Source organism: Puntigrus tetrazona, chromosome 13, assembly GCF_018831695.1.
Source record: "Puntigrus tetrazona isolate hp1 chromosome 13, ASM1883169v1, whole genome shotgun sequence".
NCBI classification, from domain to species: Eukaryota; Metazoa; Chordata; class Actinopteri; order Cypriniformes; family Cyprinidae; genus Puntigrus; species Puntigrus tetrazona.
Genome location: NC_056711.1, coordinates 9285256 through 9311759, shown reverse-complemented (window position 1 = coordinate 9311759; position 26504 = coordinate 9285256). Strand labels below are relative to the sequence as shown.

General features: G+C 39.0%; 1 protein-coding gene across 2 annotated transcripts in view; it reads left to right on the top strand.

Annotated features, from left to right (window-relative positions):
- adka (adenosine kinase a) overlaps positions 1-26504 on the top strand; it is a 130127-nt gene that overhangs the window by 25913 nt on the left and 77710 nt on the right. For both annotated transcript variants that reach the window (XM_043255263.1, XM_043255264.1), the window contains exon 4: positions 1027-1105. In XM_043255263.1, coding sequence (XP_043111198.1) covers positions 1027-1105 — 79 coding nt within the window. The remainder of the gene's footprint in view (positions 1-1026; positions 1106-26504) is intronic.

Genomic DNA, 26504 nt, shown 5'->3' with positions numbered 1-26504 from the left:
AAAATGCTGGCCAATCAGCGTACACTTACGTCACTGATAGTTCCTAGAACTAATATAGTTCCTCCAAACATAGTTCCTGGAACTAAAACTGTTTCTAGTTCCTGCGGTGCCAACACGACAAAAAATGAGTAGTTTCACAGTTAGTTTGAGTACTATGAAAAGGTTCCCGCAGTGTGAAAGGCCCTGCACTTCCAGATTTTATTCTTAATTTGCTTTTAAAAGACCATATATGTCATTGTATGTGGCAGCCACTGGAATGCATGTGAAATTTGTCCGTTTTTTTTTTTTTTTACAAATTCATCTTTAATCCAAATGTTACCTACTTCCCTTAGAAACAGCTGCCCCTGGATTCACTGCATGAAAATATTGTTTAATATCATTGTAACAGTGTTTGTCATCATGTCAGATGGTGCTTGAATATGGAATAAATATTCTTCATACAGTCATCTTTTGTTTACGTGCACGTGTATGCACGTAAGCATTAGCATATATCAGCTTCAGACATCGGTGTTGTGAGAAGAGGAACTCAGGGGGTGTGTGTGTGTGTGTGGTTTTGAGTCTTGTGTTTGGACTGCAGAGGCCATGGGAGGTCACGTCCTTCAGTGACTCAGACTATTTGCATGCTGTTCAAATCTGTTGCACAGACAGGTTTGTGGTGGATGCTTTTCTCTGTAATAATGTCCAGACATGGGGCAGGTCGTTTGTTGCCTTTGTCTGGGTCTTTTGTGTGTGTTTGTGTGCACGTCTGTACACGCTGAGAGATGCGTGCAGAAGTACAGTACATGCACACTTTTTCAGAAGGCTCACTGCCCTGCGGCACAAGGCTTTAAGTCCTCTATTTCCTGTTTACAGTGTCTGTGGTTTCCTGTTCTCTATGTATCTCCATTGGGTGATCTTGTGATTGTACTATGGACAAGGCCTGTGTTAAAAATAAAACACCCTTTTTTTTCTCTGTCATCAAACTGCATAAAGTATTTTTTTCCTTGTCTTGTGTAATCTTTTTCTCTTTCTCTTTTGTACTTTTAGGTTTGAAGAGATAGTCAAGAAATTCAAGGTTGAATATCACGCTGGAGGTGCCACTCAGAACTCTGTAAAAGTCGCACAGGTTGGTGCTCAAAGCTGTAGCCAGTATTAAATGCGTGCAGTGCTGGCAACGCCAAGGTCATGAAATTCTAGAGAATGCAGGCATGAATAAAATGTATAGCCTTACTGAAATGCAAGTTTCTTTGGGTGAAAATGTCTGCCAAATGTATTATACACCAGCTCTATCAGATGGACAGGTGGTTTTGTACATCCTCTGTGGTCTAAAGTGCTCAACTAAGATGTCTGTAAAACCACAAAAAAAAAAAAAAATGCTAACATGTTGGAAGAAGTTTAGTGCAGCAAGTTCCTCTGCAGAGTTCTAAAGGTCAAGATGTCATATGTTTGCCTCTTTGCGATATGTCATCAAATATTTATACCGTTTGATATTTAAGGTGATTCTTAGGGAGCATTTTTTTTAAACATTTTAGAGTACATTTTGGCATATTTTTACTAACCATATAAAATGGCTCCATATTAGCTGCAAATAATGCATCAGATATAATAACACTTAAACATAATTGTTTAATTGATATGACTAGGAACTATACTCTCATTCTGGTGTAATATTTAAGAAAGTTAAATTAAATTAAATACATTATTATTATTATTGTTATATCTTACTATGAGTGTAAACTCAACTGGATAAACATATAGGCCTTTATTAGAAAATTATGAAACATGTTTGATTAATATGTGGGTAGATTTTTTTTTTTTAAACAGTTTTACCTAAGGCTCTGATAATTGCTGGACTTCAGGTCTGTACAAAACTTAACTTTTAAGAACTTGCTGCATGCAGTATATTTATCTTTTTTGGATCCATTTTTACTCCAGTTTTTACAGGTTTATATTTGCTACATCAGACACAGCAAGATTTAAAGTTGGATGCATCTCCCTGATTTATAGCCCAAAGGAGAGACGGGTATCTTAAGATCTCTTCAGCCCTTCACTTTAGCTGGCCTAGACTGCAGCCATTCTTGGGTTCAAGTGTTTCCAGAAAGTCTGAATATTGTTTTTTCCCCTTTTTTCAAGAATTCCCAAGACATGATGCTTCACATCTGAGTGGGATATTTTATTTGTGTGATATTGTTTAAGGCCAACAACAGAAATAATCTTAAGTCCCTGATGGTGCGGTAGGGTGCTGTCACAGCAGAGAATGAGATCTGCTCAGATGGCCCTGCTGCCCTCAGGGCCCAACTAGACGAAGTTTGATTTTTCCAGCACATGTCCAGTACCGCTGTATACTTTTGCAGGTGGCTGCAGACATCAACATCTTTAAGACCTCAAATACAGGAGTTATTTAGATATATATCATCTAAACAGACACATGGAATTTTCTGATGATCTCCAGATGATGCACAGCATCCAAATCTACAGATGCATTAGGCTGCAGAGGCTTTCACACTCAGTGCATCTATCACCGTGAAATACAGACCTCGGTGTGTGATGAGGTAAGACTGTGGATAATCATTTGGGAATCTGCCAGTGCAAGCAAATGTGATTTCATTACTTTAGTGTCTGACTCCTCGTGTTGCCGGGCGCATTTGTTATGACCCGAATACAGCCCGAAAGGACTTAGAGAAATGATTCTTCATTTATGTCTTTCTGTTGCGTTCCAACATTTATTTTGCTTAACGGGATTTGCTGTAAACGTCCTTGCGAGGATGTCTGCGCTATCTTCCAGCTCTTCACCTGCCGCCTCAGATAACAGAGTTGGGGCGGTTAAAGTTGTGCCCATTTGAAGCGGCGCTAGTTACGAAGGCTCCTAGTGATATGTGGGTTGTTAAGCAGCGGTTTGATCAGACAGCTCTTCAAAGCCGGTTCGCGTAAGAAGGGAAGCTTGATGCGGAACCAGGCCTCTGAGATTAACACATGGCAGCACCTGGAACGCCAGGAGCAACGCAACCTGTGTGTCTGTGTCGCGGAAAACGAGAGCTTTCAAACGCAATGACATGGGCTGCCTTGTGCGCGTACATCAAAGCGCCCATGTGGAGATGAGGTGCTCCAATCGGAGGCTGCTCTCAGCCTGGGGCGCTGCTTGGCAGACGTGGGAGGGAGCATGTTCCGCTCCCAATACCTGACCAAGATAGGTAGACCATTTACACAAGAACAACCAGTCATTGGAGAGGCAGAGCTATCTCGCTTGCTCTGCATCACCTTTTCTCTATTCTCCCTGCTCTTCCTGAGACCATGAAATCAAACCGATCACTTTTTTTTTTTTTTTTTTTTTGCCACTTTCTCTGTTTTCTCTTCTTTCCATTTGTTCGCTCCAGAGAAACACGCACAGCAAAAACACATTCCCCAAAGATTATTTTTTAAAGATTCAGTCACTCATAAATGTAAATTCCACCATCGTTTACTCACCTTCATGTATGACTTGCTTTCTTCTGCGGAACGCAAAAGTTGGAATAATGGCACTGTCTAGCTTCAAAATGACACAAATACATGAGTTGTGCACTATTTTCAATGTTATTTGAAGTCATTTGATATCTTTGTTTTAGAAATAGACTAATATTGCCATTGATGAAAAGTTGTTGTTCACTGAAACTTAAAATCCAGCCTAGATCTCCTTCATAAGTTGATTAGCCATTATTTTGAATTATTATTATTATTATTATTATTATTATTATTATTTTTTTTTTGTGCATCAGTTGATTCAGTTTTTAGAATCATTCCAACGATTACTTTACACACCAGACTGATCTAGTCTTACAACTTTTTACATTTAACTTGTTTGTCACTCAGACCTATCAAATGCCTTTGGAAAATATTCAAATGAAACTTGAAAGTTTCATTTATAATGCTTTTTGAAGTTTGAAAGCTCTAGTCCCCATACTAATCATATGGAAAAAAGCAACACGCATATTCTTCAGAATATATTATTTTTTTGTGTTGCACAGAAGACACCTATTGATGAAGCCCTATGGGTTGGGAACAGCATATAGGTGAATACGTGATGACAGAATATTTATTTTGTCTGAACTATCCCTTCAAGACATTTCATTCGGTTACCGCATACATTGCTCATTCTTGTATAAAGCCTAGGACGTCAATATAAATCTATTAATGGTTCAGCTCTAAGCCTCCCCGGATGGTTCTTTTGATGTGTCTGAATTGGTAAATTTGTGCAGGAGACATATAGTCTTAGTCTGACAGGCACCACTCTGCCCCACAGGATTTTCACAGATGAAGACTCTCACCTGCAGAAAGTAACGATCACCCATTCTCTTTATATAGCACTGCAAAGAGAACGCACCAGCACTGCTCTACAGCCCCAGACATCAAAGCCAGGGCAGAGAATCACACTCTCCTCCACTGTATATACAATGTTCCCCAAGCATTCTTCTGCACTGTGATCCAAGACTCGGCTCCATTACATGTGCACCCCTGGTGCGGCCCCTTGAGCAACCAAGAGTTTGAGAGGGGAAGAGGCTGACACTTACCAACAGAGAGAGCAGTTGTTAGGTGCTGCCTCTATTGGGAGGTTAAATTACTCCTCTAGAGCTCGATAGGCCTACAGCTTTGAACAGTTGCCACTTTTGAGCACTTGCAAATTGTTGCAGGCAGAGTCTTAATAAGGTTCATTGTCTGTAAACTGACATTTTTGAAAGCAACTTCTAACATAAGTGTATTGTTATTGGTTACTATGGATAAAGGCTCTTCCCAAAAATTAAAATAGTCATAATTTGCTTACCCTCATGCCAGTCCTAAGCTAAATGGCTTTCTTTATTATGTGGAACACAAAAGAGATTTTTCAAAAAATGTCTCTTTAACCATACAATAGAAGTCAATAGTGATCAAAACCGTTTGGTTACCATCATTCTATAAAACATCTTTATTTTGTGTTCCAAAGAAGCAAGTCTGTACAGGTTTGGAATAACAAGAGGGTGAATAAATCATGACTACGTTTTCATTTTTGGGTGAACAAAAGCAAGCAAGCAAAAGGATATCTTTGCTTCTGCAACCTTTCTTTCCTCAACTTTTTCTGTTCTTTTTTTTTTTTTTTTTTTTTTTTTTTTTTTCCATTTGTCGCTGGCCCATGGTGCCTTTGCAGATTCTTTTTCAAAGTGGTGAGGGGGCCCAACCTTGGACTCAAACCGGACTCTTTTATTGGAAACACATGTGCACTCTGTAGTTGGAACTCCTCTGTGAAGAAAATCACTTAGCTCTCTTCAGCACACAAAGGCCTTTCCCAGTTCATATTTTTTTGCATGGAAACTTAAATTGGGGAAAAGTTGGTGCCTAGAACCAGACATCAGACTAGAAGACGAAACGTTCCATGACCTCATGTTTGACTTGACTTACTACTTTGCTTTCCTTTGAAAAAAAGTCTCTTGTGTCCATCTGACCTTTCTCGATAAAGAGTTAATATATTTTTTGTCTTTCATGGAAGAGCTAGTCTCAGTGGAAAGGGGAGGAAAATGGCAAATGTTACACGTGTATCAAACTTGGCAGGGTGAAGCGTTTGGACGAAAGGAAATTTCAGTGCAAAAGAAAGGAAAGTTTGAAAGCTCTGAAGGCTCATGAGATTAACAAGACACATACCAGGGAACACTAAACTCTCTACGGTGAACGGCCACAACATCTGTGTCCGATATTCACAAAGGAGAGAATGGAAGTACAAAAACGTCTCTGTGCCTCACTCTATGCGATTGAGGATTTAGATATGTGCAAGTGTGAAATCATCCTCATTGTTCTGCATTTCTGCAGAGGCAATGTTTAATGTCCTTTGAGCACAGGGAGGTTGTCTGATTAATGATTGCTAAATACCTGCAGGTTTTGGAGATGATGTGCAGTGCGCTGAGAAGCTGAAAACAGCCCCATCATTAAGCATGCTCCTCCGTTTCTCGACAGAAGGTTAATTGAATGTTAACATTCAAAAGCGCCAGCTTCTCGGACAACTGCGCTGCCAAGAACAGTTTATTTCCTTCCTGAGTTGATGAAGGGTCACAGACAATTAAGCGTCCTGAAAAAGAAAAGCGTAGCAGACTCACCTTTTGCATTCCTGGAGAGCAGTGGACTGGCATCCATTTCCGTCTTGTGCAGGAAGCTCTGCGGTTCTCGTGAGGCCAGAGCAGTTACACCTAATCGCTGACAGTGAGCTTCAGCAGGATTCTTGTGAAATCGCACCTTTCCTCTTCCTTCCACCCAAACATTGTTTACTGGAAGCGTGAAGGGGCGTATACTGTACCGCTGTTGACTGCCCTGTCTGTGGCTGGAGCACATTTGCTGTGTCTCGGCTAATATTTCACCGTTTATGCCTCATTGGGAGTTGGAGAGCAGAGTAGATCATAACAGCTCTAATCTTCGATTTGATCAGTCCACCGGCCTCCCAGCAGGGGCTCCCAATTCTCTTCGAGCGCTCTCGTTTATCAGAGTGCTCTTGTCTTATCTCAAGACCTCATAATCTAAAAGGGTCGGTGATACACCGTTTCCCACACTGATCTCGGTCTTGGGCTTTATTTATGTGACCTATAAATCCATTCAGCATGGTTTCAGTTTAAGAAAAAAAATCTGTTTGCCTTACACTCACTACAGGCAATACATGCGAATACAAAAACTTGGAATCACCAAGGTAGACAGGTCATGTTATCTAGTTTTCGTCACACTTTTTTTTAAATCTCAATTCACACTAATAACTATGTAATAACTATGACCTTTGCCTCAATAAACACATAATGCAGTGTTTCCAATTTATTTCTGGCGGCGCTCCACAATATTAAAACTGACCACCACAAAGAGTTTTCAAAAGGCTTTGACTTTGTTGAATAAACATGAGCCACTGCACACTGAACAATTAATTTCTCAAACTGCTTGCTTAATTTTTTTGCTTCTGTGGTTACATCTGTGGTCTGCCCAAGGTTGCCAACCTCTGATTTAGCTGTTCAGGACAACACTTGTCATGCCCTTGGAGTCAGACTCTGGATAGCATTGTGACAGTGTGCCATTTACTGCATCTGGTTCCGCATTCTCTGTGCTGTAATTGTGTGACATTTTATGTTACATGATATAGCATGGTGTTGTTACAAAGGCAGCAGAGATGAGTCAAGCCTGGGGACATTGTGGAAAGGTCAAAGTGAGTGGCACATGCATAGACGCCACGTGTATTTATAGATGCAGGCGTTCAGATGTGACAAATGGTGATGAACACAGAACTCTTAGATCCTTCCAGCACTTAGTGTTACGTGACATAGTGAAGGTGACGCTTCCCCCGCATTATGAATAATGATTAACTGCAGGCAACCGCCAAGAAGGGCTTGGTGGGGAGAGATATAAATAGATTCTGTCTTTTGTTCATTCGCTTGCTATCACACTAAAGAAGGGGCTCAGACTGTAGGAGGAAGCAATGAGGCATGTGGGATATGGCAGAAAAGGACCTTTTCTCACTGTTACTAACAAAGCCATACTGTGCGTGAGCATTTGCATATATACACACACACCCACACACAAAAACATGTTCAGAATATAGTTGACCTTTCGCAAGCACGTGGTCTTGGTATCAATGAAAAACATACGTTCAGTTTGTGTGTGAGAAACGGCATTGAGAAACTGTCTCACTAATGCATTGCAGAGCGATGGATATTGATGATCAGTGTTTAAAATCTAAAGTTATTATATGAAGATCTCACTTAGCACTAAATGGACTATAAAGGATACAGCAGAGGCTTGTGGTTAATGGTTTACTGCCATGTTGGCAAAAATAACTAAATGAAGCTTGAAAATGCTGTTGGAGTTATGCGACTTTAATACTATGTAAAATAGTATCTTGTAAATGCTAATTGTTGGGTTTTTGTTCCAAATATCATCATTCTGCTTTGGCACAGCATGAAGGTTGAGTTACCAATGGCCAATTGTTTTATTTTTAAGTGAACAACTACCACATACCACTTGTTGGACATAGACTACCGTAAATATAAATAATGGGTTGTTAGAGTTGACATGCCTGGAGCTTAAAAAAGACCTTTGTAGTGTTTAAATGACAGATTTATTAACAGAATCCAATAGGCTTTGATTTAAAACCAGATCCTGTTTTTCCTCAACATGAGCTTCTGAGGAATCAGTCAGTGGGTTTAGTCAATGGCTTTACTGGTGGTGTGGTTGTAATTCTCACCGCTCCCTGAATTAAATTGACTGCAGCTTTCTCAGGTCTTAATTAAAGCACTCATTCATTCAGTACTAAAACCGTGCGGTTCAGTGTGTGGTTACACAATCAACTCTATCATGTGTCTACATATAAAATCAATGTCTTGACTAAACCACAGATAATATGCGGGGTACAGTTCACAAGCTGTGGGCTGTATGGATTTCCATATTGCTTAATTTACTCTTGCAGAGCCATCGTTAGCCGGCGGGGGTTTAACGGTGTGGATAGCGCCTCATAAGTAAGTTTGTTGATTAATGTTATGTACTCCAGGGAGGCGTTGGGAGAATCATTTTAGACACAAACCTCTGTACAATTTAGATTGAATGAGACATATAGACATAAATTGTGTGTTTAGGGGCCTGAGGGTGCAATACGAAACACTCTTCTTATTCTCTCTCACTCACACTCACATACATACACATACACAGACACACACACACACACACTCGAACTCTGTGTACTTTGCACCCTTTTTTTTTTTTTTTTTTTTTTTTTTTTTTTTTGGCAGAATTAGTCATTTGCAAGCTAAATTGCTACAGATCTCTTTGAGGACCAAGCTTATAGAGAGCACAGCCTGGTCTTGTCTGTCCTTTAACACAGGCCTATCCTGGAGGATAAGGCGCTTTGTAGCCATCCATTCAGTATTCATGACACGGCACCTTGCTGAACACTGGGCCCCCAGTCCGTCTCATAACTGGAGCACTAACAAAGCTGTTCATTTGGCATCAGCACCGGCTCCTGATATAGAACAGGCAGAGCTCTCGCTTAGTGTTTCTCTCAAATCCTATTATCAGTGTTGTGTTTTTCCCTTCTTCCTAACTTAGGACTTGGTCCAGAAAATTAGTCACTTCCTTCCAGTTTATTTGTCTATAATGGAGCACAACATCAGTGTCTTTTTTATTTTATTTTTTTTGACGAATGTCTGAAAAGTAGAGTAGTATGTTTCTTCCCAGCATTATTATGGCTAAACTGAGACTCTGATTTACGAACCCATCTGTCCAATAACTGTACCTTGGATCTCAGCAGCTGTACTGGTGAGGAAAGGTAGCTCGTCAGACTTCCCAGATCCATCCAAAATCCCCTTAAGTCATGTGAAAGATCTCGGGCAGTAGCGCAAAGGCTAGCTGGACTACATGAAAAGACGCTTTGGCCTTTTAAGCTTCGGTGCGTTCCCCGCCAGCCCCGGATTCGCTCTCCTGTTTATGTTTGCTCTGCTGGAGTCTTAATGCAGTCCTGAGGAAGCCTCCAGATAAAAATCAATGACAGATGTGACCAGGAGAGAGAACAGCAATTACATGGAAAGTCATCTTTTAGGGTCGTCATCCTCTTTTCCCTAGGCATTCTCTGTCTTACTGTCTTTTACCTGCTTGCTCATTTTAATGTTTCATAGTCTGGAGCAGAGTCGTTTTCTCCAGGGAGGCAAGGAAGGCTGAAAGAAGGTAGACGTGGAAAATAATCGGCGGGACAAAAATAAAACAACATGAAAAGTGTCTTGAGGTCTTTTGAGCTTGTTGCCTTCAGAGGTGGCAGCAGCAGCGAAATACAGGCACAAATGGGTGAAACTGTTGGAAATGGACTGCTATTAACAACCCAGTGGATAGGTAAACAACTCACTCACTCAGACGTCATCACTTTCAGTCATGTTTGAATCTAAATGGAGTTGAAATTTCATGAAATGATGAGTAATCTGAGTGATTCGGGTTGACACCTGTGGCGTTTATGACTAATGCAGGGTTCCTACGGTTGTGGGAAAACCTGGGGATATCATGGGAGTTTTTATATTGTGGTTTACAGGCCTGGAAATGGAAAGTGAATAAAAAATTATGGGCTTTTCTTTGTTGAATATAAATTGTTCTAGTTATGCTCAGCTCTGAAATACTTTGCTGTGTGAATAAGGTGAGGTAAAAATAAAACTTTTCATGGGCTCTAAACATGTTCGTTTTGTTAAACTTTTAATAAACTGATGTTTCATGATTTTAATAAATTGAACATGCTTTTTGCTTAATAAAAAGAATTCCGAAACTTAAAGGGAATTTAAAAAATAGAATTTAGAAAATTATAATAATGGATTTCATAAGGCCCTGCAAGTGGTAGTATTAATAATGTTTAGCAAGATTTCTATTTCAGTTTTCTGTTCCTCAAAATATCAGATCCTATTTCCAGACAAAAATGTTAAAGGCACAAATGAGTTAATTATGTGTAAATATCACATGCAATGAAGTTGCTGACTATGAACAATTAGTAATGACTAAAAAGCTGAACAAAACGTCCATGTTACTGTATTTTTGCATTTTGAAGCAGTGCAAACATGTGTACAAACATGTTGTGGCCATCTGACAATTAATATAGAAAGTGAGAAATTTTTAAATGAAAGAGTTCACAAACACTGCATATTCAGACAACAGCTGGAGCAGAGGAGAAAAAAAAAACAGGTTATATAAATTTTAGATGACGAACACATCCTTGTATCTGGTAGTGTCAGTACCAGTCTTTTCGTGTTCTCTTTCACTTCCCAAAATGACAGTATTGGAGGAGTATATAGAGAAGATGGAGAGTCGAAGTGTTGAGTGGCTGTGAAAAATGAATGGGGGGAAATGACAGGAGCCTGGTGACACACAGCAGGTGACAGACAAGATACTAACAGTCTGCTTCTTACCATTGCATTCTTGCTTAAGCTCCCTGCAGAGCTGCAGCCTGCCTTACTGCACTGGGCTTTTGGATGGTAGAGCTCATAGGATGCCACTAAACCAGAAAAGTCTGCCAAATGGCGTGGAATCGAAATCTTTCCGCTCTCCTTCCAGCCAGAACATTTTGTTTTTCTGTTCTGAAGTCGTGATCTGAAAAATGTCCTCTCTGTTCTTTCACACTGAGTGATGTCAGGAATATTTGGGTCATTAAGAAGTACTGGATTTTAAACGTCTTTCATATCCTAAATGCTTCGCTTCATTCTTTGAGGACTTGACTCAAGTTTGTAGGGTACTTTTTTTTTTTTTGAAGTCTTGTCTTTGACAGATCTTTTCCGCCAATGCTTGGTCAGAGGTGAAATGTCAGACACCTTTTGGCCTTAAAGTTGTTGTCACGTTTAAAGAGGAAAGATATGATAAATTTGGATTAAAAAAAACATCTTAACTTGATAATTGATATTATAATTGATTTACTGATTCCTGTCTTTTCTATGCCTTATTGCCTATAAATTTAGTAGTTTCGCTGTGCTTCTCTCTACCGGGTTTTTAAGCACGGTGATGGATGAGGTTAGGTAAAGCTTATGTTATGTGCCGTCGCACACAATATTCTTACCAACTGAACAATAGAAACCCAATCCTTTAGTTTGTTTCCAGATATAATTATAAAGCAAGTGCTTTTTGGTTGTTTATTTAAACACTGGACAGTTGAGTAGCAGATGAAGTAAAGTCTTTGCTCAGAAGTTCATCAAAGAGGCCCGTTTTCCCAAGATGACAGGAGAATGTACCTCCCCACCAAAAAGACAGAATGAATTTGGCCTGTCCAGAAATGAGCTGTTCTTACTGCAAAATTAGAAGCAGGCAGGTTCCAAGAGCAAAGCTGGCAAGAGTCATGATGTCTCCATGTTATTGAGAGGACCACCAGGGATGGATTTTTCAGTCTGTTTTTAATCGCCATAATATTCTCTGTAAAAGAACTGGCTGGAGGCTGCAATTTACTGCTGCATTGTTACAGATCAGTTTCTGCTTGTCATTAAGTGTGCCCAAACAAATCGCAAATCTGTAGAGTTTTTCCTCCTCTTGCTATTTTTTTTTTTCGGTAAGTTTGCGTCATTAGTGACATTACTCATTCTGTTCTTTATATACAAATGTCTGTGACCTTGCTTGAGATGGCTCAAAGGAATGTTTAGATTGTGTGAGAGTCACAGCGTCTGCCTGTCTAGATGGATAGATTAATCTATTTACAATTATCTATTCAAACACACACATACTTTTACATACATACACACTCTCTCTCTCTCTCTCTCTCTCACTCTCTCGCTCTCTTGCTCTCTCGCTCTCTCTGTAAAACTACTGTTCAAAGGATTTGTTACAAAAGATTTACATTTCAAGTAAATGCTGTTCTTTTGAACTTTGTTCATCAGATATCCTGTGAAATATGTCATGCAATTTCTAAAACAAATTAGGCAGCTCAACTGTTTTCAACATTGATAACAATAAATGTTTCTTAAGCACACATTACAGTGTAAGTAAGATTTCTGAAGGATTTATTTATTTTTTGCTTTTTTTATTTTGGGAATAAATTCTATTTTATAACATCAAAATACCAAACCGTTGTTTAAAACACTAACTGATCATGTCACGTCATTGTTCAGTACAATTTATTTGTATAGTTATTTTGCAAACATCGAAAGAGCTAATTTTTCTATTTTCAATAGAAATTATTTTCTATTAGAATTATTTTGGTATTTCCTAGACCAAGATTTTGAGGGACTGAATCCTTACTTTAAACTGTACATTTCCTTTAAAATATATATCATATTCTTCTGCTCTTTCAAATTCTTATTTTGTCTTAAAAATATATATTTGTTGTGCCAGAATTGATGTGGTGATGTGCTCCCAGGAACCACTGTACATGTCACAAATACAACTTTGAACCTCGACTTAGAGCCCCAGCCAATATGAGTAGCTATCTAGTGGCACCAATGGATGACAAACTCGACTATCCATCCTTGCTTTGAAAAATGATCTTAAAGCCACAGGAATGTTCAGAAATCTCCATGTACACCAGAATCCCTGAAGTGAAGCACTTCCTGGCCAGTGTTTTCAGCTTGAATTGAGAGTGACCGCTTCACAGCATGCTGTGTAATGGCTTTGGGATCCAGCCGCGGCTGTAATTCTTCAGATGAGCGTCCAATGTCGGTTCTGCTGTCACTGTCCGCCTGTCTACTGTCACATGCCTCACATCTCCAAGAATTACTGCACACACCTGTGCGCAGCGATTTACAGCTTTGGCAGTCTGTGCTTTCTCCTGAGAAGCCATCATTTGCTAAATTGGTGTCAAACTCTCATATTGTTATTTTTTTTTTTTGGTGTGTTACATCAATTGTTTTCAGCATTGGCAAAGATCTGATTTAGCTCCTTTAGCTCATTTTACTTGCCTAAATTTTTTCATTTTGTTCTAGGACTTTTCAGATCTTAAAGGGAATAATGTAGTTCTCTCCAAAGTGACCCTAATTATACTGTGATTAAAAAATACAGTGAAACATTCAAAATATAATTTAAGTCACTGGGGGTCCAAACTAAATAAAACCAAAAAAAACAACAACAACAGAAACATAAAAAAAAATTTTATGCTCCACAGAAAAAAGTATTACAGGTTTAGAACAGTACTAGGGTGAATAATTAATAACAGACTTTTTGGTGAACTGTGCCTTTAAGGCTGGTTAAGGAGTTATATATTGCAGATTATGAGCCACATTTCATCCCAGAAATAATATTATTTCCATATGACATTGAAAAGTTTATTTTTCCAACCTGACTGCTTGCAGCAGCAAACAAGATGGCTGCCAGAGTCTTCAGGCTCCTTCAGAGCATAAACTGTCAAGGTAATTGCAAGTTTTATAGAAATGTTGCTACTGCATGCCATTAACCTGTGAAGTGATCCGTGCTGCCATTGTTTTGATTGGTATCATCCCAGGCAATAAAGGCTAAGTTTCCACTGCCAATTAGATGTTTAAAATCCAACTGTTAGCTTTTTTATTTTTTTGATATATAATCACCCAGCTTGTCTGTCTTGGCCGGTTTATAGTATAGTGGTGCTGTTAAATTCATGCCTTGTTAGCTTGCACTAATAAACACACAGCTAACGTCATGCTGATTTACCTGTCGGCTCGTACGTCTCACTCGCATCGCTGACTCATCATTAACATACCAGTTAGATTACCAGTAATTTGACTTGTGAATGATGCTAATAGTGTTCTCTAATTGCTGACATGATTTAGTAATTAATTACTTCGGTCAGGGTTCAACTAGCCTTTAGACTGCTGATCTGCAAAGTTGAGTTTGGTTGCAGACATCATTGAAACCTATATTGAACTTTCCAAAATATGCTTGAATGTGCTTCTTTTTGAGAAGATCTTGTTATAAAAAAAAGAAGAAACATTTGGACAAATTAATTGCCTTCCCCTTAGCCATTCACTCGATTTGTAGATGTTGGCAACCCGGCGTAGAGTGCAGCTTGGACGCTCGTGCCCAGGGATATTACAGTACAGAGGAGGAGTTGTCTTACATGCTGCTTCTAGACTTCCCATAGAGACGGCCCTCCACACTCAAACCTAATTAAAGTGAAGGCAGTATGCTTTACAGCGCTCTCCATAATTCATAAAAATCGGCATGCCGCTCGGGGAGAGCTTGCCATGCTTTCTGGGATGTTTGACGACCTCTGTTTGTCTAAGTGACAGGAGGAGGGAGAGAAGGGGGGGTGAGAAATTAGACAGGAATTAGCATAGCAATAGCTGTAGTGGTGTGCGTACACAGGAGCATCTCCGGCGTGCTCTTGAAAAGAAAAGGAAGGTCGTATTTTGATTGGCGGCTGAGATTGGTGAGGTGCAGCTGTGCTGAGATCAGTGCCAGAGCATCTCTGGAGACCTACAGGAGGTCTGCTGAGGAAGCAGGTCACCCTGTGACAAGCTGCAATTGCAACTATATTTGTCTTTAAAAAGAGAGTGTGTAAGAAAGAGAAATGGTAGCGTGCACCCTGAACAGGTGTTACTGTGTTGTCTCGTTGTTTTGATGTATTGCCTTTGCTGTACAGAGCTACTTCTGTACCTGCTTTGCCTCCCACAAGAGCTTCTGTTTAGTTGCTTGTAAGGGTCTGGGGGTTCAGTCCAGGCTTGTTGCCTGATTGCCTTTTTTTTAGCACATTATGTACAATGTTCGAAGTAGGGGAAATATGTTTGCATTATGTTTTAGGGTTGCCAAGATAACTTGAATTTTTTTATTGTGCTATAAGTCAGTGTTATTTGCCTTTTGTGATTTGATTATGGTCTATTTTCTGTAAAGTGACAACTGGGCAGGATTATGTGCTTCAAGATTCGGTCGGATGATAAAAAGTTACATATAGAAATGAGAAAACTTGCAAATGCATTAAGTAAATAAATGGGATCTAAACTATTTTGATGTTGATTTTAATAAGTTAAATCCAAATAATTTATTAATTTAAACTGTTCCTAAATTTGTGCTAGTTTTATTGTGAATGGATTTGCATACGATTAAACTTTGTGTAGAGGCATATTTCAGGAAAATTCGCTGTTTACCAGAAAATGTAGGTAAATCTTGATTTATTTAAATGTATAGCCTTTGTTCATATAAATTTTACACCATAACTAACTATATTGTGTATGTGCAGTGAATGTTGCAGTATGTTACATATGATCCATGCACATTATCTTTTTTCGAGAAATCTTTTTTTAATGAAACAATAACAAACATTTAAGTCTATTAATTTTTTGTCTGGTCGGAGAGACGGAGCATTAAAAATGGGGGTATATATTTATAATACTGCATGCAGTTAAGTACAACCCCACTGTGCAGATAAGTTTTAGCATCTACTTTGTGCTCAAGCCTCCAGTATATTAACCCCTGTTGTAAATTTAACTCGGTATAAGCTAGGCTGAAATAACCTTTAGATTGGCCCATGATTCTGTTATTCTTTATGGCTTACATAAACGTTGTTCGTCTGCCAAGTGTTTTATTTTGCGCTGTTCCAAGTGATTCTGACACGCATGTTCTTATTAGATAGTAGGATAAAGTACGAATGTATGATTGAGTTCATACTCTCATCTCTGTCTAATTTGTACTTGTTGAGCCCTTTTAATTTGTAAGAGCAATCAACTGATCAAATGTGATCTCAATGGTGTTTGTGTCGAATAATCTGCACTTTATTCAGCAGGTAGCGTGTGCGTGTTTTTTAGAGGTGGGTGTAGTTTCTTGATGCCAATCATGAGTGCCGGTGGAGCAGCCGTGGATTCCTGTGGTGGGCAGCTGTTTGTTATTCTTCTGTACTGCTCTTTAAGGAGCGGCGGGAGGTAGAGATGTGGGCTCTAATCATTAGCACATTAGCTTAACACAAATACTCTGGTGTGGGTGTGTGTGAGAGTACGAGGGAGATTAAATCATTAGAGATTTGCTTGCTGCCTTTCTTAAGCAGTTTTAATGAATGAGACCCCTTGATTATAGCTTAAATTAGCAGAGTAGTAAATTCAGGCAGAAGCAGTGTTGTTGGGCAGTGCCCCAAGGCTGCCGCCATGCTGAGAGGGAGCCGCTCGTAGCAGGATTTGCCAGTGATAAACACAGTGCATCATGCTTTTGACTGAGAAATAAAAGTGACTGGATTTGGCTCCATAATTAATCCCGACCTTGATTCGTGTCGAATACGCAGTGTGCTAAAAAGAGGACAAAAGGAAAAGAACATGCACCGAAGAAAAGCAACAGTGAAATCATTTTAATTGACTAGGATAGTCGCCCAGCAGGGGGATTCAAGACGCTTGTTTTAATTTTCTTTGTTTGTTTGTGAAATCGTATCCCCTTTTGAATCCGTATTGTTCATTACTGGTCCGAATTGTGCCATGGAGCGGGAAGCTCCTCAGATGAATATTTAATGATGAGCTGTGAAAACATGCAGAAGTAAAATTTTGCCTGACAAGAAATGATGGCCCACAAGGTCATCATTGAAAGGATATTAAACAAGTAGTGGTTGTGGCGCAGCTGTTTGTTTGAATGAAAGGAGAATTTGTTTGTGTATTTTTTTATTTTTTTTAAGATAGTCTTCGATTTTAATTTTCAGACTAGGCCACACAAATTATATTCAACACAGTATAATGAAATACATCGAATACAAAGAATTTCCATGGGCAATTGAAAGTACGACCTTCATAAATGCAGCTATCAGTGAAGCGTGCAGCATAACTATTACTTTGAAAATATCAAACTTCTCCTTTTTATTCAATTCCTTTGTTATGCTGCACTGTCAGTGTTTGAATGTTTTATCAGACAGACGATTTAAAACTAATAGATTTTTTTGTGTGCCCAGTGAATGCTCATGTGAATCATATATTGATTTCAGCGTGCGAACGCCAGACTCGAGAAGAATTACAGCTACCCAAATTTTAAAGCCTCTGCCAGTCAGCTCAAGTAGTTAAAGTTGGACGGCGAGTGGCTTCGTCATTCCCAGGTGTGCTGGATAATTTCTGCGGCTCCCAAAAGTGTCGAAAAGAGAAAAGAAGCTCGGCGCAGCACAGCCCCGTCGGTGTTTGCGTAGCACTACCGCTGCGTTTCACTCGACTTGCCAAAGCTAACAGGGGCTGGATGTGGAGAGGCAAATTTGCCAGCGTTAACACGGATAAACGAGCTTTTCATTCAAAGACGACCTTCTCGCTGTAATCTCAGGCAGGGCTGTCAGGGCCTGGCCCCTCTTTTCCTGGATCTCTTGCTCGGGTTTTTAACAGGAACCCAGGGGTCTGAAAAACGACGAGAACAAGTGTTTTTTTTTTTATTTGATGGGGGAAGTCAAGTCAAATGAGAGGGAGTGAAGACCTGGAATGATCTGCATCTCAGGTGCCACGACTCGATAAATCAGTTTGGGGCCCCAAGGACGATGGGATAATTGAATTGTTTTGGTATGGTTGTACTGAAGTGAAATCTGCATTAAATGTCTCTCTTCGTCCGTCTGTCTGTCTGTCTGTCTGTCTGTCTGTCTGTCTTTTTTTTTTTTTTTTTTTTTTTTTTTTTTTCGCTTTCTTCTCTTCTCTTTTTTTTTTTTTTCTGGGTGGGGTAGAAGGGCTGAAATCCGATCCAGCAGTTGGCTTCAGGGAAGCTTCTTTTGGCCCGGTACGCCGGGACCTGCGGGAGCCATTATAAAGCAGAATTCACATTTTTGCATTTTCAAATGGATTTAACTGTAGGGCTCAGTCCCCAGCGCTGACCCTGTTAACATTCTGCCTTGTCTGGGAACGCATAGAGCGGGCCAACCTTTACAGGCTCCGTCGCTGCTCTGGAGCAAGAGGTGTTGCGTTTGGCAAGCGAAGAGGGCTTTTGAGAGACGGCTTTATAGGCGCAGAAATACATCTGCCACGGTCCTTAGTGTGTCTATTATTCTATAGTGCATTAATGGTCTGGAGAGGAATCATTTCCTGAGTGTAGTTAACTACATGCTTAGAGAAACCTTACCCAAAGCTGGGGATTGAGAGGACCTAATGGCCTAGTTCCCAGCCCTGGCCTCTCTCCTCAGGTTCTGTTACAATACAGTTACAGTCTGCCCAGTCAGAATGGTCTTGATTTATCTTCTTGATTAGATTTATGGCACACAACACGGGGTAAAACAACCTACTTGCCCTCCGTTCCAAAGCATGTAGCGTGTGAGAGTCATCCATGATTTGAACCCTTGCTTAACCCCGTTCTGTCTTCAAGAGAACCACAAACCTTAATTATGGGGTTTGCAACGCTTTTGAGGTTTGCATAGCTATCGGTACAAATTAGCAGAGATAAAATCATGTTTTTATAGGATTTTGTAGTGCATAACTGGGTTTGTCTAAGAAGGTCACAAATCACGGCTCCTACTCGATCATGATTTGTCTGCCGACGAGAAGCTATTGTCAGAAAAGAAATAAAGGGGTACTGATTGCTTGAGTTAGTTATCAATACGCAGAATGTACATCAGTACATTGCTGCATATATGAATACATTCAGCCTTGAGATCCTAGTTTGTTTAATTAAATTCACAGTTTAATAAAGAATGACCACGCTTTCCTCGACTGAATGCTGTGTAATTATGTTTTTATCCATTCCAGCGAGCATTGAACTGACAGTGCGTGGTTGGAGGTGGTAAATAAGCGTGTTTTCAAAGAGAGTCAGCTATTCAGCTATTATTATATAAATTCGACACCAAGTGCAAAACTACAGTGTAGTCTACTTTCCAAACTGTCGCAGATGGGTTTCGAGTCTAGACAGTTTTTTTTAATTAAATTGCAACATTTTGTGGCATCCTGTTGTGCATGTCTAGTGTTAACATGGCATTTAGAATTTAATTGAGAATTGCTTTTGAATTCGAATTTGGCTTCTGAATTTAAAAAGCAGTAGCAAAGTGAATGCACAGTTGTAAATCAGATTGCAATTTCAACACAGGAAAGCTGAACTGAAATTCAAATAAATTTTGAAGCCAAGTTTGTTCGAAAGGATGCATAAATAGATACTAATTGAAAATACAAATCATCATGATCATCATCATAATAAGGTTAAAGAACGCTTAAAGAGTCATATGATGCGATTTCAAGTTTTCCTTTCTCTTTGGAGTGTTACAAGCTGTTAGTGCATACAGTAGATAAGATCCCTAAAGCTGACAAGACAAGTCTCAAAACCAAAGAGATATTCCTTATAAAAGTTATGACCATACCCCCCTATAAAATGTCTCATTTAAATATGCCCCCACTTTTCTACATAAGAGTGGGTTTATTTCATCACACCGGCCAAATGTTTATGGAAAGAAAGAAGGCGAATCTATTATTCTAGCTTTTGGGTTGCTGCTGGTTGCTGGAGACCCTGCGTTTCATTGTAAAAGGTATATTTTGAGCAGTGAAGAGTAGTGCAGTTGTTGTTTATCGTTTCTTTGATCATGAAGGCAAATTTCTTGTATTAGGTGTTATATTTACGAAGGTACTAAGTCATGATAATCAGTAATTATGTCTCCACTGGATACAACAAATACCTCATTTGTAATGTGTTGTTATGGTGTCATAGCACAGGGATGCTGTATCACCTTATGGTAAGGGGCGTAACCGTTCTGCCAAACACTTGCGGCATTCGGCCAATCACAACACGCTGGATAGCTGGCCATTCAGAGCTTTGTACTGATCGACCCGTTTCGGAAGTCAGGGCGTAGAGGCGAAAGAATAATGTACAGTATATGGAAAATAATGTCTTTTTAAACCACATAAACACATTGCATTATACCAAATACACAAAATATTGTAAAATAATGTTTTAGCAAAATCCTATGACCCCTTTAATTCCGTAGAATATATAGTGTGTGTGCTGATTTATCTTTCATTACAATTGCAAAGCAGCAAAAGATTATTTTCTCTGTCATTCATTTTATTGTAATTGTGGCCAAATTTTGAATTTGTCCAATCGTGCTATAATAACTACATTGGCTACATAACAGCTAATATTAAAAGGCTTTGTCATTTTCAGCAGAAACAATACAAATATAGTAAATTATTAGAAATCCTATTACTACTGTGCTTCGAGACTGTCCCGTTTTACACCGTCATCAAACTCCAGAGCATCAGGACCTGCGGTTTGTAGGCTCTGCCCATACTGTCGCACTCAAAGGGGGCAATCGAGACAGCTTGTTTTATGGTTTGGTAATGGCATCCTTATTTTTCACCAGAGTGGGGCTGTTTTATTTATCAGGCCAGTATTTATGGAGATTAATGAAGAGGAGTTGGGCCGGCTCTGCTGTAGTGGAGTGAGAAATCTGGAGTGCTATCGGTCTCGTAAATCAGACACTCCACGCTCGCTCATGTCTCAAACAGTCATCTCAGCCGCCAGATATGAGTCTTACTGCTCTCCATTAAACTCCCACAGATGTTTCCAGGCCTGGCAGGGGGTTGAGCGGGGTGAGATTATGTTGCTCACAGCAGAGACATGTAATCGCATACACACAGCTGCTAGTCGTTCCTTAATGTTGTAGCTGCTCAAACCTTTATTGTTCTGCACTTACTTTTCTCAAGGATTCCTTGCATTTATTGTATGTTACACTAACATTGTGTCCATCACCCATTTAGATTTTTTTTTTTTTTTTTATAAAATAAAATAATTATATTAGATATATGTATTTGTACACTGTACAGACATCTCTGTTTGGTACATGCAGACTTATGATGAATATATTTGTGTGTGTGATCAGTTCAATTGTATCCTTACCTACATTTATTGTCTTAATAATAATGACGAAGTTTATAAAGGTCTGCTTTTATTTGTTTTATACGGGGTATTAGTTTTTTTCCCCCCGTTGTAGCGAATCTATCTATCTATCTATCTATCTATCTATCTATCTATCTATCTATCTATCTATCTATCTATCTATCTATCTATCTATCTATCTATCTATCTATCTATCTATCTATCTATCTATCTTCCTACTTGTCCCTCGTCTGTTTTTTCCTTTTATATCTCTACCTGTTAAGCACAAAGATGTCTAGGGTTCTCTTTTCTCATTCAGTTAGGCAAGTGTCAGTGGTGAAATAAATAAAAAGATATTACCCATATTCATCTTTGCATAAAAGATAGTAATGCGTGCATTTAAAAAATGCATTCATTAACTCCGGCGTCCAATTTTCTTCTGGCTTGTTTTCATTCTTTGGATAAATTGATAATTTCCTGTCATGTTCTTGTCAGGCTGTGAGGGGTGTAAAACTGGCTTTTGTTGCTTTGCAAACCCTTGCGGCACTGTGGGGTCAAAGGTCACTCGGCAATGCCTCTGATCCCGTAGCTCAGTTTGAATGGAGCGCTGCCTGCAGCTTTTGAAAGGCTCTTTCTTCCTCAGAGGAGGGCGAGGGGGGGTCAATTTGTGCCGATAAAAGAACACAAAGCAACAGAGCAATGAACAGCCCTGTCAGACAGGGGAGTTTATTAACACGCCATGAATTGCTCTAGAGTGGCTCCTGGACTTCTGTTTCAAAATCAAGCTGCAGGGCTTGGGAAAGACAAACAGGAGCTCAATGAATCTGTTTGGCGTTCAAGCCCCGAGCCACTAATACCATCATACACAGTTTTTAAAACCTTTTATGGGAGTTCATTTGCCGTCAGTTAACATCCAGTTTGATGCAGGCACACACACACCACCCAGTAAGAGAGTGGTCTCGGTCAGCATTAATGAAAATTACACATGAATGACTGCACATCGCATTATGGGAATCAGTGTTAAAATGTTACTAATAATATGTATTAGGGTGGGGTGGTATATTAATTATCATGTTTGCATGTTATGCAATTAATATTAATAATAAAGACAATAATAACAATTACCTAATTTATTAAAGCATAATTGTAGGAATAATAATAATAAAAGGTATTCAATTATACAGTAGCATTATAAATGCATAAAATGTGTATATATATATGTATATATTTATGTATATGTGTGTGTGTGCATATATGTGTACACATGCATATAGTCTGTAAACAAGACTTTTATTTTGGATGTAATTGTGAATAATCATTTGACAGCATTAATAATTATAAATGAAAGAATTAAGTTGTTTATTATTTTTAGACTATATAATAATACTTTAATAAATATTATATATGTATGTGTATATATATAAATTTTAAATGATTATTTTCAAATAAAAATAATATTGTGACAATTTCTGTACACTGCTTAGCCCTTATACATTAGTACTTAGTACATTAGAATGTGGTGAAGGTGAGTAAATGATTACACAACAATTTACATTTTGTGTTGAACTATACCTTTAAGACACATACACCCCCTCCCACCCCTCCAAGTCTTTGTTACCATGATCATTTCCCAGTACGCCACTGATCTTTTCCCTATGGGCGTCTGGCATGTGCTGGAGATCAAAGCAGAGTGTCAACCCAAGGTTCAGGAGCAAAACCAATTCACCTGCACCTCCGTCTGGGCAGGGGGAAGTTTCTGTCGCTCTCTCTCACACTCTCTCCCCTTTCTTCCCCCCTCACCCCGCAGACAGGATTAGCCTCCCGTGCGTCATGGTCCTGGACCGAAAAGCGCAAAGCACCATTTTACGACCAGATAAACTCTAGCCATAAATTGACCGGTGGGTTTCACAACCTCTCGCTCTCGTATTAACGAGAGATCGAAAGAGACGAATCTCCCATGAACGCCACCCAGACTATGCCCTCGTCGAGAGCGCCAACTTGCAGGACGCCCATTTGAAAGAGTCCATTGTGACGGATCATTGTGCGTCAGCCCCGGCAGCATGGACTTGTTTGTCTTATGAATAATTCAGCAGGCCTCTCCAGCACTAAACAACAGAGGCCTGTACTGTATGTTTAACCAGTTGGGTAGGGAAAACCAGTATGTTTGTCAGATAAACTCTGCATGGCCTTGATGAGCAAGCGGTCTGTTCGGCTGCGTCTGAAAGGTTACTCTGGGAAATGGGCCTCCGTTGGTGCCTCTGATCTGATCTCTCAGCTGATAGCACCGGGTGGTTCCCTACGTGTGTGTGTGAGTGAGTGAGTTGCATAGAAAAGGAGAGAGTCAGACCGGATGGTGTCATTTACACTGCGCTACCGCAGTGTTCAAAGACACTGGTAAACTAACTCCATTCTCTCTCCCAAGCCCTTGTCCGAAACACGACACCATACAGTCACGCTGGAGGCCGCCGCCCTGGCCAAGAGGGGACGTGGCGTTCACAGGCTCTCACAGAGACCTGCTCTCTCCTCTCCGAGGACACTTTTCACACTTTTGAGGCTTTTAGTGAAGGCCTGACTTTGGTTTGTTTGGCTGATTTGAAAGCCGTTCTCTTATATCACCAGCTAACCGCACTCAAGTCCACTTGAAAATGGTGATTTGGAAAACCGTTGGTGTGAAATCCAGTACTGTATTCATTCAATGGTTATGAACACAGTCTGCCTAGAGTGAACTTCTATTGATTACATATGATTAGCCTGTTAGCCTATAATGCATTTTCTGTTGCTACTTATTTTCACAAAAGCTGGCTTAAGCGCTTTGTTTCTATTGCATTACATTTGCAAATCTGCTGAGTATTAGACCTAAAGTACATAAACAACAGTAAAACAGTAACACCCTGCACAGACGAATGGCAACACCAATAAACAATATTATTTTTTAGAAAATTGTAATTAACAGCCAACCTCTTTATTGGGGTTTGTTGGCATTTATATGTGCAGTGTGAATTGGCACCACCGTTTCCCATGTTATTTACGCTAGCTATATATTATTTAGGGGTTGTGTTGTGTTGTGTTGTGTTGGTTCAGTTCCGTTCTGTTCTATTGTCAGACCAGACAGGTGCAACTTTTTTGGTATAAGTGTTTGTGTACCAATGCAATTGCTTTATTTATAGTCTTTATAGCGAGAGAGAGAATAAATCATAATGTGGAATATAATACAGAAAAACAGTGAAGTCTGTGTGTTGTCCTGATTTCTGAAGTAGTTAATAGAAGTAATATTACACTTTTATATTTGTTTCCCCAACTATTTTTTCTAATATATATATATATATATGCTAATTATTCTAGCTGTCTAGCTAAAGTCTTATAACTTACTGTATTTATATTGATATTGAACTGTTAATTTTAAGAGCCTTCAAATAGATACTTTTTAATAAAGTTTTTTTTAATGCCTTTTGATTACTTTTTTTTGCTATAATTGCAGCTGGTAAAGTTGCTACCAGTAGGTGTTTGTAGTTTTGCTCTGTTAATATTAAACCAATACTGTACTTTTATTTATTACTGTAAGTTCAAATACGGATGAAATAAAAAAGATAGAAGTAATATAAAACTAATTATATAGTATCCTTGTCGCTGAAAGTGGGAAAAATCTTTCCAGTTAGAAAACTTAGAATGCTTAACATGTGCTGAAAATGTTTCAGGCATTTATTGTGTAACAGTTGCCTGCAGTATTCATTGTTTTGGATGTCATGATGACACAATCATAATTCAGTTCAGAACCAGATATTAACAGAGACCTGCAGGGGTAGAGGATGGTGAAACTCTGGTTCTGAGCAGGCAGTCAAACCCAGTATGAAAACAGCCTGCGTTCCTGCACATTACCCAGCAGCTCTGTGTGTGTGTGTATGTGTGTGTGTGTGTGTGTGTCCCTTGATTGTTACGTTAGATTGCTCTAAAACTGCCACTTATTGGGATGGTGTGGGCACTGCAGTCGCACAAGCAGCTTATGTAATGAGACATTTTTTTTTTTCCCCTCTCACTTTCCCCCTCCATCTCTGTCTGCCTACACTCTGAGAAAATTAGATGGTGCCGAAATGCCTGGGATTACAGGGAAGCGTGGCTGCGTGTTTATGTTGCTCCCCAGGCTGTGGATGGGAAAAGATGAGATCTGTGTGTTCGACTTGTCGCCAGATCTGTTGTTTGTCTGGAGTAGTGCAAAATTACATATTTTCAAAATCAACTAGTCGGTGGATTTCTTGAAATACTAGTCAACTAGTTGGTCTCAAGAAAGCTGTATATCTTGCTCATTCTTTCGTTTGCCCTGTCCCTAAATCGTTCTATCTATCATTCTATTTATCATTCTATATATTGTTCTATCATTCTGTTATCAATCTGTCTATTGGTTCGTACCATCTATTGTTCTACTGTTCTTTCCATCTATTGGTTCTGTCAATATATCTATCATTCTTTGTAATGGTTCTTTCTAGCCTTCTATCTGTCTGTCTTTCTATCTATTGTTTATTTTATGTTTCCATCTATCGCTCTTTCTATCTATGGGTTCATTTCTGGCATTCTATTCTATCATAAAATGTCCTCATCATGTGAAACTTTAAATGTTTAAATAATTTTAATGGATTGGTTCGTTCAGACAGTTCTTGTAAACATAATCAGTAAAGGTTAAACATTGATTCATTCATTAGGTCTGTTTTAATTTTTTTTATTTTGTTGCGTTTTTAATATAAATGTATTAAAAGTCATTTTTATCCCTGAAAAACTATGGCCCAATTAAAGTATGCATAATATAAAAAAAATAAATGTAGAAAGTATGAGTCATTTTACTGAATTGCTTTTTTGAATATCGAATACATAGATCATTTTATTAAAGTATTTCTGGAAAAAAATGAATTGTGTTTTAAAACTCATTTACTCTTTTCTCTCATATGAAACATTTAGATGTTCAATTCATTCTAGTGAAACAGTTTGTTTAGGGAGTTGTAATAAACTAAAAAAAAAAAAAACTAATCCTTTTTTTGAGCTTTTTTTTTGCAAATGTACCAATTGAACCGGTTTGTTTTCATCCCAGAAAATTTGACACCAATTAAAATATACATGTTAACTGGATTGTTGTTTTAAAAGATGTAACATTCTTAATAGCTTTAGTTTAGTTAGGTAGTTTTTGTTTGTAGAATGATTTACTCTGGTACTTTTCTTGCTGAGTTACAATCATACTTTAAACTAGTTTAACCAAAATTTGTTTATACCTTCAGCTAGAAAAAAAAGAAAGAAAAAGCCTAGATGAACTAGTCAATCTCACTAATCCACTAATCGGTGCTTGAGTCACTCAACCAGCATGACCAATTCGT